At 40.9% G+C, this 13,931-nt stretch overlaps 1 protein-coding gene across 47 annotated transcripts in view; it reads left to right on the plus strand.

Annotated features, from left to right (window-relative positions):
- rims2 (regulating synaptic membrane exocytosis 2) overlaps window positions 1-13,931 on the plus strand; it is a 157,397-nt gene that overhangs the window by 48,516 nt on the left and 94,950 nt on the right. For 8 of the 47 annotated variants that reach the window (XM_023330866.1, XM_023330883.1, XM_023330878.1 and 5 more), the window contains exon 1: window positions 4,192-4,338. The exons of the other annotated variants lie outside the window; for them this stretch is intronic. In XM_023330866.1, the coding sequence (XP_023186634.1) occupies window positions 4,217-4,338 (122 nt within the window). In that variant the 5' untranslated portion in view covers window positions 4,192-4,216. Of the gene's footprint in view, window positions 1-4,191; window positions 4,339-13,931 lie in introns of those variants that run through there. 47 annotated transcript variants of the gene reach the window in all.

Below are 13,931 nucleotides of genomic sequence, written 5' to 3' on the forward strand. Positions count from 1 at the left end.
AGATCAGAACTGTAAGTCGCAGTGCAGGATTCTACTAAGGCAAGCTTTTCAGGGTTAGCGCTGATCTCTGTGGGTGTGCGTCGGTCTATGTGGGATGTGATTTGAACCTCACAAGCCAAGCAAGAGCCCACATAAAACCACTGGTACACCGAGTCCCTGATGCCTACAAAGGAGACAGAAGCACATACTCTGTATCCAGCTCTAAGTCAGCATTTCTACATCAGTCATCCACCCACTCATCCTCTCTTCAGCGGCGCATATCAAGACAAATAATTGCCTGTCTGATTCAGTCAGGATGGAGCTTTGGGACATTAAGGGTGGTAATAATCAATTGTGTTTTCTTTGTGCTTGAAATGAACTGGTGTTATTTACTTGAAGTTATTTTTGTTATGGCCCTATGCCTAAACTGGCATAGGGCCGTATGTTTAGGCCTAAACCTAAACATACTTTTCAAAGCAAAATGTCATTGCTTTGGAATTAAGGGAACATAAAAAAATAATTAAAAAAAAGCAATTCTCAGGTAGGGAAAATGTAGAAGATTGTTGTTCCTTTTGCCGCATTCAGTGAATGAGTAAAACACTCAGATGCTGACAGCACAAACATGCTGCACTTGGGATTCTGCTTTGCCTTTCTTGATTGTTGTGTGCTGTACTGTAGTTAAATTTATGCCCACTGAGGGGCTTCTACTGTTTTTTTTAAGGAGAAGCTTATATTTTGAATCTGTATACACACAGAAATATCTACGAGCAATCTCTCGTCGTCTCGTCTTTCTTCATGAATAGTTTTTGCTTCGGTGATCTAATTTCGTTTTGTCTGGTTTCCCTTTTTCTCTGATTTTTTTTGCTGCTCCAGACGTGAAGCATCAGTCAGAGAGAGAGAGATGCAGGGAGTGACTCAGACCGCTAAACGCGACTTGGTCTAAACCCTCGCCACTGCATATTAATTGATAGTACGATTGCAGGAGTGGAACTGTTTCCAGTGAGAAAACCTGGCACCGATGTTGCTTACATTTGCACTAGCAGGGAACAGGAAGCTGGATGTATGAAAATTTACAGGATAATGCCCAGTGATGGATAGCAGAAGCTCCATAAATAGAACTCCCACTGCATAGGCATCGGAGCCCACTTTCATTAATCTTAAACAATATATAAATTAATTCAGGGGGTCTGCTCTGCTAAAGAAGGGAGGAGAGACTCTGACAGACTATTTATGTGAAGAACTAACCTGGGAAGACCCCTAATTTGTCCTGTTCTCAGCGGTGTCATTTAAAATGAGCACACAGATTTAGCACGACAACGTGGCCGAGACTCTTCAAACGGCGATTATTCCTCACCTAATCACTGGAGGACTTCTTGAAATTCAAAATCTTGGCCCAGTCAAAGGCAACATCCAGTGCAAAAAGATAGAAATTATCACAAAACTTAGCTTAGCTTACATTTGTACATTAAACCAAACTAATCAGATAAGGAGTGTCTTTGTCTTTGTCTTTCTTCTCATGGAACAAAAATCAAATGTTTATTTTATATGTTTTGCTGTGATCTGCGACCGCACAGATAAAATAATAGAAAATCTGAACCTCTAAAAGAAGTGCAGTAACGGGTTGCGTTACGGTAGGATTGAATAAAAGCAACTCATTTTGGAATCTACAGTAACACAACATCTGTAGTCGTGTGATTCATGACAGCGATCATCAAATAGTGGCACATTTTCCCGGCAAGTCAAATCCATCTCACCTGCACTATAAAAGTATGACAAACTCCAAAACTTTTAACTGGGTTCACGTAGTTCGAGGGATGATTTGTAGCCCAACTCGAGCTGCAGTCATTCAGACGGTTAGAAGGCTTAATTAAAGTTCTCAGAAACACAGACGCAAGTGGTAGAGCACAGGAATCATTTTGGCTATATTTGACTGTGAAGTTGTCTGTGAAGGAGGGCTGAACGCTTTTTTAAAACTAAATAACTGCTGAAATTATCGCTGAATGTTTGAGGATAAGATATCTCTATTTTCAGCAAAACTAAAGCTTCTAAAACTTCTAAGTATTTTGTTTTTGGTGATTTCCTTCAACTATTGGTTTTAGCTCAATTCAAACTTGTTCTAGCCGTTTTATTTCAGCTATGACACCATTTTAAGACTCTCTTCTCTGCATTTCCTAATAACGTGTTGTAATTCGTACAAGGAGTCACACATATTTTCATTGAAAAAAAGCCAAAATGAGTGCAATACCTCTGCAAAAAATGATGCCTTCAGGTTGTTTGGAAACAGGTTGTTTCCTAAGGTTCTGGTTTTCGAACAAATTATGTTTTTGACCTTTGATTTTCTTGACGACAATACAATAATAAATAATGTGGCAGACTATGTAAAAGCATTAGTTGAATTGTTAGGACTGTAAATAGAATTTTTGTTTTCATTTTAGTTATTCCAATGATTTTGTCATCAAAGGTTAGCATATGTCCCTCCATGCTTGCTGTTCTGGTTGTCTTCCCCACCACATCCGTTATAATTGTAGCTAAAATTCTATGTTAATTCTTTTAGGTTTAAGGTTGGTTGCTGCTCTCTGGTACCATTGGATAGAACAACATTTTTTTAAATACTTAAAGAAGTTAAGTATGTTACCTTCAGTTGTTATGAAAATGCTGTGTAGGTCAAACACGACTTAAAAGAAATTTGACTTTGCATCATAGCCATGTTTAACGCCTTGAAATTGACCTCTGTCACTTTAAGAAGCTCCTACGCTTTCCAACACGCCCCCTTCAGTTCGTCATCACAACAATGGTGCTGCTTACAATCACTCTTAGGAGCTCAGCAGACCAGAGTTTCACCAGGTGTTTGCTAACTGCTGCTGCTGCTAGTCTGGAGGTTTCTGAAACATTCATGAATGAATCAAAGCAACACTCTGGGTGTGTGTTTGATGAGGGAATAACATTATAACATGACATAAAGTTCAGAAAGTCGATTTTGCATAATACCCTCCCCTTTTCTCCAACAACATTGTGATAGCCACTCCCATGATGAACGCACTGACTGCGTGCATATGGTGTGTGAATTAAATTAGCTTCAACAACTATATATATCTATTTTTTTTTAGAAAAATGCTCTTTGTGTGTAAACAGAACTTATTTACATAGTTTGAATTATTATTTTTTAAAAGACGATTCTATACAATTTCGGACATACTCAAGTGTCTATTCCCTTTTAACCTCATGAAATACATTATGTCTATGTAGAAATTTTAGTCTGTGGGGTTCGTTGATTTAAGTTCCTTAAAAAATAAAAAATAAAAAAAAATGTCAGGAGAGCCCTATTTTTGTGCATACCGTCTCCTCACACAAAGCCCAACTTCATTACTGATGCAGAGCTGATGGTATGGAGCCATATATGGTAGTCTATATATAAAAACTCTGACGACAGTATCGCCCTGCCGCGTTGCACTGAGTTATCCTCTGCCGCGCGCACGATAGAGCTGCATAGCCTGTCACTTCTGGTTCGCGTGTTCGTGGGACCGCTTCGTGTTTGCGTGCGCGAGCGCTCGCGTGTGCGTGTGTATGTAGCCCCGCTCTTCACAAAGCTACGGGAAATATGAGTTGAATACGAGACAGCAGCTGATCCGACCGCCGGTAAGGGACGCTGCCGCTTGCCCTGTAGGACAGGCTACTCCGCCCGCCTCTTCTTTCCCACTCTGGCCGCTCCTTTACCCCCCTGTCTCTGCACACCGAGATGTGATTTTCACCGCCGCGAAAAGAACAGACGGCTTTCTCTTTTCTTTCTGTCTTCCTTCTTTCTTTCTTTTCTTTTCTTTTTTTTTTTCTTTTTTTACCGGCATTATTGGAACTACCTCTTTATTTCTTTCGAGACCTGAACCATTTATGACCGAAGGATCCCCAGCTCGACTGCGTCTCATTTAAGGACACTTTCCCACCGGGAGCGGCAGGAGAAATAGGCTATGGAACTTGATCGGTGTTTTTTTGTTGTTTTTTTTCTCTGTCTTTCTGCGTTCCACGCGCCCCGGGAGATAATAACTAAAACACTGAAGAAAAAAAGCGGATGAGTTAACGTGGAGGAGGAGAAGGAGGCAGAGGAGGAGGTGGAGGTAGAGGGCTGGGGTGGGTGGCTGGGGGTTGGGGGGGGGGTCGGCTTTGGGATGAAGTGGTGATGAGAGAGGGGGGGGGGGAAAGGGTGATCACCTTCCGAAGGATATAAAGAAAACGGAGGGGGAAAATGCAGTTTGAGACATTGCGTCAGTTCTGTAGCTCGGTTTTATCACATTTCAACGGGGCTTTCTCCGCACCTCAGAACATCCTGCAAACGGAGCTTTTCGAGCAGGCGCTGGGCAACATCGGGTGAGTGATTCCTTTATAAAGAAATGCCCAGATTTATGAGGAAGGGCTTCCCCCTCGTTTGGTATGGCAAGACGAGCAGCTATTTGGTGTTTGGGGGGCGGAGGGGGAAGGTGGTGGAGGAGGAGGAGGAGGGGGGTTGTTGCGTTTATCGATCGCATCCAGCCTGCGTAACAGCAACCTTACAGCGGTAGTACTGTTGCTGCTGCTGCTGCTGCTGCTGCAGATATTTCCCGGCTGGATGACGGGGAGCGATCTACCACTTTCCGCGGTGGGCTGTGCTCAGGTTTTTTTTGTTTTTTCTTTTTGTTTGTTGATTGACTGTTGGAGGATAAAGAGAAGGAAAAGGAAGGGAGAAGAAGGAGCCATAGTTGAAAATGATTCGTTGAGGCAGACTGTGGAAATATCCGGTTCTAAATCTGCTGTTGGTTGAGCGAGTACAGCCCAACGCATCGCTGCTGCAGCAGCCCCGTGTGCCCCCGTTGCTGCCGCTACTGCTGCTGCTGCTGCTGCTGCTTTGCCTCAGAGGAGAACATGAGGGGATGACGGGGGGCTTGGGAGGACGGGGGGGGGGGGGGGGGGGGGGGGGGGGGGGTGTTAAGAGTCAGGATCCTGAAACAAGTGAATGTACAGCCCTCTGCTACTCTCTCCCACGCCCCTGCTCTAGTCTCTCACAATGCGACTAAACTTTCTGATACGATTAACAAGCATAAAGGCCCACCACCTACTCATCTCCAGCAGCTGCAGGGCCGACCCCGAGGTGTTTGAGGCCCCAAGTGGAATTTTAGCCAATGGGACCCCCTTCCAGTTAAACGTACTGTTTATTTTAACTTTATTTATTTATTTTTTTACTGTTGTATTTTTACACTCAGCAACTTTGATGAAGTGCTCACAAGCTAACAAGAGAAAAGGCACTACTGTCTGAGGCGTGCGCGGACCGTTGCTGCGTGCGTGACGTCTTTACTGGCTCAGAGTAAAAATGGCAGAAATGCTGCGATTGGCTTTAAATCATGACTCTGCTGACATAGCTTTAAATCTTGGAAGGTTTTCACTCAGCTTGTGCATTTGTCAAGTCGGAACCAGGCGAGCAGAGGGCCCTGTCCGGCATTACTAAAACACATACGGCGTCGCTTAGTTCGTTTTAAACATGGAATTTCAGTGCGACCATAGCTTAGTATTACTGTAAGAGAAAATGCTGGAACTAGGCTACTGGTCCAGAGTCAGAATAAAACGTGAGATTTTGAATCTTGCCATAAATCCAGTAGACAAAAAACTCGCAAACATGCGTTCCTCTGTCATATGGCCACTGTTTCTTTTCTCTCCTGGTATTGATTCCCATATCGCCGCACCGTTCCCTGTCGTCTGTCTCTTGGGACTGCAAGTCTCTCCCTCTTGTCCCCCACCCTACTGTCAGAAATAATTTACAGCACTGCTGGGCTCTCTGCCACCTCACATTACATGGCCAGAACACTCAGGCACTGGAAGGGTGGAACGGGGAGGGGCTGTGTGCCTGGAAACCGTGATCCAGCAATCATCACATCTGACTGATTGGATTGAACTTATTCTCCATCAGTAGCTTTTTTTTTTTATCTCTACAATGTCCTTAAGTTTGAACACCTCCCAATGTAAATGTTCTATTATTACTAAGGCAGCCTATCCACACTTTCTGTTTGCTTGTCTGCTGGTTTTACTTCTTTGAACCGTGAAACTTCACTCACATTGACACAACAACAGAACTTGGTAAATCTGATCGGAGTGTTATCCTTACAGATGTTACTCCCAGCTCAGCCTTGACTGTTTGAAGGTTAGTCTGTTTTTTTTTTTATCTCCCCCTGTCTCTCTGTTTCTTTCTTACCCAGGCAGAAACCTTCTAATGGGCTGTGCCTTTTCAGATCCAGCTGCCATGTATTATGCATGCGTGCGTCTGCGGAGGTCCTAATGGGGTGTGGGGATCTGTTCTTAGAAGGTTCCAACGGTTTAGATATGAGTGGTCACTACATTTAAACTACAGCCGAATTTGCCTCTTTCCTCTTGTATACACACGCATGCACCCCCCCCCCACACACACACCCGCACCCAAAGCATTCCCGTGTGCTGCAGCAAGTTGAATGCACATTTCAAATGCCTTCACAGAAAACCTGACTGTTCTTTGACATCACTGTGTAGCATATGAAAGAGATGATTTGTTTTTGATGAGTTTTCTAGAGCAGATTTAAAAACTTTTGTAAGTTTATTAGATTCAGCTGACATGCAAAATATCTAGAAAGTATTATCGCTTCGTGTTTTGCATATGATATAAAACCAAATTTGATTTATGGGACTCAGTATTTCAAATATAGTCTTGTTTGCAGGACTTGGACTCTCACTCTAGGACTTGGAGCGAAAACACAGTGCCTTGAAGATTAATATCTCTGTGTTTTTCTGTAATGTAATGCATTATAGAATTAAAACTACATGTTAACATGGCAGTTCTCAAATATGGGTTTTGTTAGTTTCTATCTCTCTGTCAAGCTTATCGGTATGCACATCTTAGACGCACTTTTTCCATTCTGATTTTTGGATTTGACTTGAGCAGGGACCAAGCGAAATTTAAGACAAAAGTACCAGGAAGAGACAAGAACATCCCAGCATCAGTTACCGTGGCGACTGAGATGAAGACAAGCAAGAGGCTGTGGACTGCAGCTTGCCAAACCTCTGCAGCTCCCTTAGTCATGTTCTTATGACATATAATTAGGGTAGAGAAGAGGAAGAAACAAGTGTGAAGGGGGAAAAATAAAACGAGAAGGAGGAGAAATCAGATTTCAGATCTAGTTGGATTCAGGAACTTAACTACTTTCCTTCCCGTTACTGTTTCACTTTGAACACTTTAACTTTGGGAACCTACGTATATCATAATGTCCTCTAGGAATATGTCAACTACCGGTTTTAATGATTACGATCAATTGTTAGCATTATGTCTTCAAAAATAAGTTATAATTAAAATCATATTTGGTGAATAACAAGGAAAAACTCTGTGTTTTTTGATTGTCTATCAACTGTGATATCGCAGATGTTTCCATGTAGACACAAGCAGAAATTAGTGAAAGTAAAGTGGGCATAATTTATGTAACAAAAATAGCTATAGGGTAAGCTGCATTTTTGACTTATAACTGTAGGACAAGGTCTGTAACTCCTTGCCCTCTCTTCTGTCTCCAGCAGCCTAGTGACTAATCCCAAGCAAGCTAACAGTCAGCCAGAGGTGAGCTGTCTTCAAAAGGGTCTCGATTGTCAGATTTCTTAGACCACTGTCATTCTAGTTAAGGTGTTTGCTTACTGACCCTTTGCAACCACGTCACTTAATCACATTGAGGCGCCATGATGTTGGAAGTGAAGGACAGGAGTATTGAAAGGAGCAACGGCGATTGGTGGCTAGCACAGCCATGGCTTCTACTTGTTCAAGTCAAGCTAATTAGTCTGTGGATGTAGCACACTTAGTTGGGGCACATAGACAGCGGTGTTAACAGAAGTTGGAAGTAGCTAGCTCCGAAATCGACCCATATCTTCTCCAGCTCGATGGGTTTGTTGATTTGATCAAATCGCCAACTTTGCCTGAATTCACGGCACATGGTTTATTCTGTCATAAATAGTGTTTCCCCTTACACTGGAGGAGACTTCAAAGCGTACGAAAGTCTAGATGCCCTCCCGAGTTTTGGTATGTTGTAGGCTACCTGATGTGGAACATGTTCTCCATGGATGCTAATGATTATCTTCTCCATAATGAGATATTTGATTGCATTTTACTAAACTTATATGTTATGCATGAATGTTAATCTTCTTACCATCTAAAAGCTGCAAATACACAAATAACGTTGCAAATTGCTGCTTGTAAAAACACTACTAACAATCTTAATTTTAGGTGCACGGTGGGTGATGCTCTGCAGACGGCAATTAGGACATAAAACATATCCTGTGCAATAGACAGCGTTGTCAGATTCCGTTCCTCTTGCGGCACACCGCATCATCTTATTAGAATCAGCATCACCGTGCTAAAAATGTCACAACAATTTGGCAGATTTTGAAGTCGCTGAGACCAAAAACAAAACCTTATATGTGATGTAATGCAGACAACCCTCTCTATGTGACGGAGAGGGTCGGTATGTGACTGCTGCTACATTTTCACACCGCTACACCGCTAACAGCAGCATGTTTACTGCACAAACCGTTTACTACTACTTTGTTTTCGAGCCTTCTATTCTTATGGACTGTGCGTATATTCTATGCTCTACCGTTGGCCTGCTATACTTTCCCACTGCTACATATTAAAACCTTGTGGATGCAAAATCAAGCTGACTAAGCTGCTCCCCTGTAGCTACTGAGAGTTAAATGCCTGGCTGAAGGGCCCCTTAGCTGCAGCAGTTTAGGGAGAGTAGGACATTATACCCGCCTTATTTCTGCCTGCACGTTCACAGCCAGCCTCAAGGCCTCCACCTCGTCTTTTTTCACTGCCTTTGAAAACTGCTTACAAAAGTAACGTCTTGAGGATTTCAAGGATTTCGGTTTGGTGTGGGTCGCCAAACCGAGACCGTAACCCCCGATAGTTCTTCAGCAGCCATTCACCTCTGCTTAGCACCCCGTCCTACCTGGCCCACGCTCAGCACCCCCTCGGTGTTTATACCTGGCTGGTGGTGAAACTCAGCAGCTGTAATTAAGCCAGCCCATTATTGGTTTTGTCCTCACCAGGGGAGGTGTGCGCTGGAAGATTGGAGGCTCAGGTTTATTGCTTTGGTGTCTCAGAGACACCAAAGCAAGCAGGAATGGTTATGATTGCATGTGAGAGGGAAAGAGAGCAAGAGAAGGAATAGAGACAGAGAGATGAATATATGGACAAAAGATAGAAGCAAATGAACCGATGTGTTTTAGTTCTCACATGAAGTCACTTTAGAATCTCCGATTGAGCGACAGACAATAGGAACACAGGATTAGAGAGAGGAAGTTGAACTATTAATGGTTTTCAAGAGCAGCACAAAGACTGAGAAGCAGACCACCGAGCAAGTTTAATGCGGGGTTAGTCAATAAAACACAGCTCCAAGCTGAAAACGTCTAAATTATTTTCACTTTCCAAAAAGAAAACCTGGCATAATACCCCACATGGCATGAATCGGAAAATCACCACAGACGCAAACTTTAATTCTGGAGGAGCTGCAGAGATCCACGGCTCAGGTTGGAGAATATGTTGACCGGACAACTATTAATTATGGTTGTGTATATAACCTTTATGGAGGACTGACAAGAAGAAAAGCATTGTTGGAAAAAAGCCAGTTTAGAGTTTACTAAAAAACAATGTAAGGGATTCAGAAAATATGAAAGATGTTTTGAGTAAAGGTCAAAATGCAGCTTTTTAGCCTATAGTAGGAATCTGATGTGGCTGTTTTTTATGGTAAATATGTGAAAATGATTTTAGAAATGTAGTGTGTTGGCTAAAGTTTACTTCTTTGTGGCTAGTCGTTTTGTCTTTTATCCCGATACTCTGCCACAAGGTTTCAGCCGTTTTGCAAAGCAGTATGACATTTTTGCCAAGTCTCTAAATACGTATGTAAAACTGGTGGATATGTAGCTACTCCAAATAATATGCAGCTGCAATTTCAGCAAAAATTGGCTCTTGGGGTAAAAAAATGTATTCCAGGCTTCCCAGATTTTTACTTCTAAATGGTTTGAAACCCATGCATTGTTTTCATTCTACTTTATAATCATGCCCTAGTAATTCTCTAATGTAGGTCAAATACATAAATTACCAATGAAAGACAATCAAGTTTTGTACTTGCAATGTGGTGAAATGTGATAAAGTTAAGAGAGTGTAAATACATGTAGAAGACACTCTCCAGACAGGGTATCCTCAATAGTGAGCAAGGATGAAGATGACAGAAATTCAGGAAGGGAAACATAAAGACTTATCAGCAGAACAGTAAGTCTGACCATGATTATTAAAGGTGCAGTATTATGTTTTATAGGACACATAAAGACACTATCAAGTTAATATGTGACCTTCAGTTACTGTAAAATGTAATGTACATCAAATTTGACTTAAAAGAAATTTGAATTTGTAATTTAATGCCTTGAAATTGGGCCTCTGACTCTTTAAAAACTCTTGCTCTTTCTGAAACGCCACGTCCAGGCAGTCATCGCAACATGGCTCCTCTATTAACCCTTTAACAAGGGTTTTTACCATCGTTTCACTGAGAAATAGCTTGTATAGTGAGCTCAGCAGATGCACAATTCCACCAGGTGTTTGCTAATTGCTGCTGGCTAGTCTGAAGGAGCCGACTGGGAGAGGGCTGCTCTGTGAGGCAGAAGCTTGGAAACTGCAGTTCCGAGGAGGAGCTGCATCTCAATTGCCACAGGAGATTAAAAGAAATCTTAAACAAGTATTAAAGAATCAAGGCAACATTCCAGGTATGTTTTTGATGGGGGAATAACATTACAACACGATGTAAAGCTCAAAACGTCGATTTGACTTACCGTAATACTGCCCCTTTAACTTTAAGATTCCTTTGATGTTTCTGGAGCAAGAATGGTTTCCTTAGAGGTTGAACAGGCATATTTATAGATGGATAAGTGTGTGACCTTAAATCGTATCATAACATTAATGTTTATGTCCTATGGATGGTGTTTTGCTTTTCGTTGTTGGTGTGTGTGCTCGTTAAACATCTTACAGCAGTGGTACGTTTTTCTTTGCCTTTTGTTTCGTAGTTTATTGTTAGCATGATGATTGTGGCTTGTCAGGAGATGATTTGCCTTCTTTGTTGAATTGCTCCTAAGCAGCGACATTGTAGAAGTTTGCTGTAGAAATGTATTGGTTTTTTTTTCTTTCTACAAGCTGCTCATGTGTTCAGAATAACCACTTCACTCAGAAAACAGAAAGTCCAAAAATCATTTTGAACTTACAAAGATCTTTCCTTTTTTAAATGGTGAATACAGTGTACAGCTGCTAGCGTCTGTGTTCCAGTAACAAACAAATTAATCAAATAGTTAAAATATTGTAATACACAACAATGTTACATTCATGTAAAGTAATGTGATTCACACAGTGGTCAGACAATCTTAAATTGTGTATGTGTTTCATTCTGTCATGAGATACTTGACAAACGTCTAAACGTCTGCTACCATTTTGTTTGTTGTTATCTAATTCATATCCAGGGCAAGTCTGTAAAAATAAAACTAAAATATAAAACAACATGGAAAATTAAAACTGAGCATTTATGATGCAAATCAGAACAAATGCGTCTAAATTATTTTCATTTATAACAAACCACTCTAGAGACATGATATTCTAGTATTTCAGCTTTTTGATACATTACTGGCTTTTCATTCATTCATTCATTCATTCATTCATTCATTCATTTATAAATAAAAGCATATGTAATATTCAGTCCATTTCTGGTGTATACTACTTCATTAGTTTTCAGGATAGTGGCTGATCTGTTCTCCAGGGATGGCTAAGACCTGGAAAAAGCTGACTTTGAAGATGTTTTTTTCCCCCTCCCTTTTTTCTTCAGCTCGGCTTTCTTTCAATTATGTAAAAAAACTCTCTAGTTCCAGTACAGTTCGCCTTCCTCGCCTTGCTGTCTGGATTACCTAACAGCATTTTTCATCCATCACCATATTAACCACATTTATTGTCATTTATACAACTACAGGTAAAGTTAATTGGCAGTTTGTCTATTTTTGCTTTTGTGCTGCAGGAAAACAATATGTAGACCAGAGTCTCTCTTAAATCGGCACCTCCAGCTGCTGTCACAGCTTTTCTAGATGTGCATTAAAAATCTTGTTACATGGGCCTAAACATGAAGAAAATGAAACACTGAGGACTCAGAATTCCAAGAATTATGTGTTGCAACGCTGCAAAACTGATGTTCACTGATGATGAGATTTTTACTCTGCTCTTCTGTGAGCGCCCCCTCGTGGTTGGATAAATATTAGCCAAGAATTAGCATTAAATATCTCTTAACTCTGACAAATTTAAAAATAAAGTATATATTAACAATGCTTGACTTGCAACTATGCTATAGACCTTAACATTAGTGCCACTTATTGTGACACCGGTAATGACAGTCACACTCAATATATTAGATTATACATCCAGTAAGGCTTGATGTTGCATTAAAATAACTTTTATTTTTCTAAATAACAACATTTAAGAAGGTAATAAACAAACTTTTCATTATTTTATTATTAGTCTAATGTATCTAGCTGCAAGAGGAAAATCATCACATTTAACAAAGGAAAAGACTTTAAAACATCAGTCTGTGTGGAATTATCCCATATGTTTCACTTTGCGAATTGAGTTACTGAAATAGATTCACTTTATATTGTAAAACTCTGAAACTTGAATGAACTCATAACAATACGACATCATCTAAAAGTCCACATAAATTACCGACACTGCAGCATGTAGTTATGATGGTAATGATGTGTTCTGGTGTTTTCAACAAGCTTCTGCAGAAGCAGACCTGCTGAGAGTTTTACGTACAGTACAGACCAAAAGTTTGGACACACCTTCTAATTCAATGGGTTTTCTTTATTTTCATGACTATTTATAAGGCAATAAATCCCACTTATTAACCTGACAGGGCAGGTTGACCTATGAAGTGAAAACCATTTCAGGTGACGACCTCTTGAAGCTCATCAAGAAAATGCAGAGTGTGAGCAAAGCAGTAATCACAGCAAAAGGTTGCTACTTTGAAGAAACTAGAATATAAGGGGTATTTTCAGTTGTTTTACACTTTTTTGTTTAGTGCATATTTCCACATGTGTTATTCATAGTTTTGATGCCTTCAGTGTGAATCTACAATGTCAATAGTCACGAAAATAAAGGAAACTCATTGAATTAAAAGATGTGTCCAAACTTTTGGTCTGTACTGTATGTTGAAGTTGTTTTAGGAACCTGGGCTGATGAGGCACAAACTGCATCAAAACAAACAAACAAAAAAATAAAACCCTCTCATGACCATCAAAACCTGAATGGAAGGATCCCAAAATAAATTGGTAGGGCTTACCAGGTGTAGAAAATGACTCTTATTAGAAATTATTTGACTGCTTCCTGTTATCCGTGCAGCCTTAGTGGCATTAGGGTCTCCTGTTTTCCTAACAGTACTGTTTCCTGTAGGTAAGAATTGCAAGTTCTTGTTAAGCAATTCTAGTTAGTAGGCTTTTTTTTTTTGCCTAAAGTTGTGCATACCTCTAAGTGGAAATCCTGAGAAGGCATCTTGGTGGGTGGTGAACTTCTTTATTTTTTCTCCAGCTTAAACCACCTTACCGTTGTTATTGGTGACGAAGGTTAGAGGACTGTTAAACATTGCTCCAGTGTGCACAGATGTCTTACACCCTCTCACTGTTCCTCTGTGTTGTGAGCAGTCCGTCTCCAGCGCACACATCCCCTCTCACGCTTGACCTTGTTGTATATTTGGTGGAGATACGGCTCGGCACAGTGCCACGCAGGACTGTTCTGCGGCAGTCTTATCTGATGATTATAACAGACTCAGAGGACGTGAGAGGAAAGAGAGGGTGGAAGTGAGTGTGTTTTATTTAGATGTGTAGGTAGGTAATGGCGGAACCCGAGT

The sequence above is a fragment of the Xiphophorus maculatus genome, chromosome 3 (genome assembly GCF_002775205.1).
Source record: "Xiphophorus maculatus strain JP 163 A chromosome 3, X_maculatus-5.0-male, whole genome shotgun sequence".
NCBI lineage: Eukaryota > Metazoa > Chordata > Actinopteri > Cyprinodontiformes > Poeciliidae > Xiphophorus > Xiphophorus maculatus.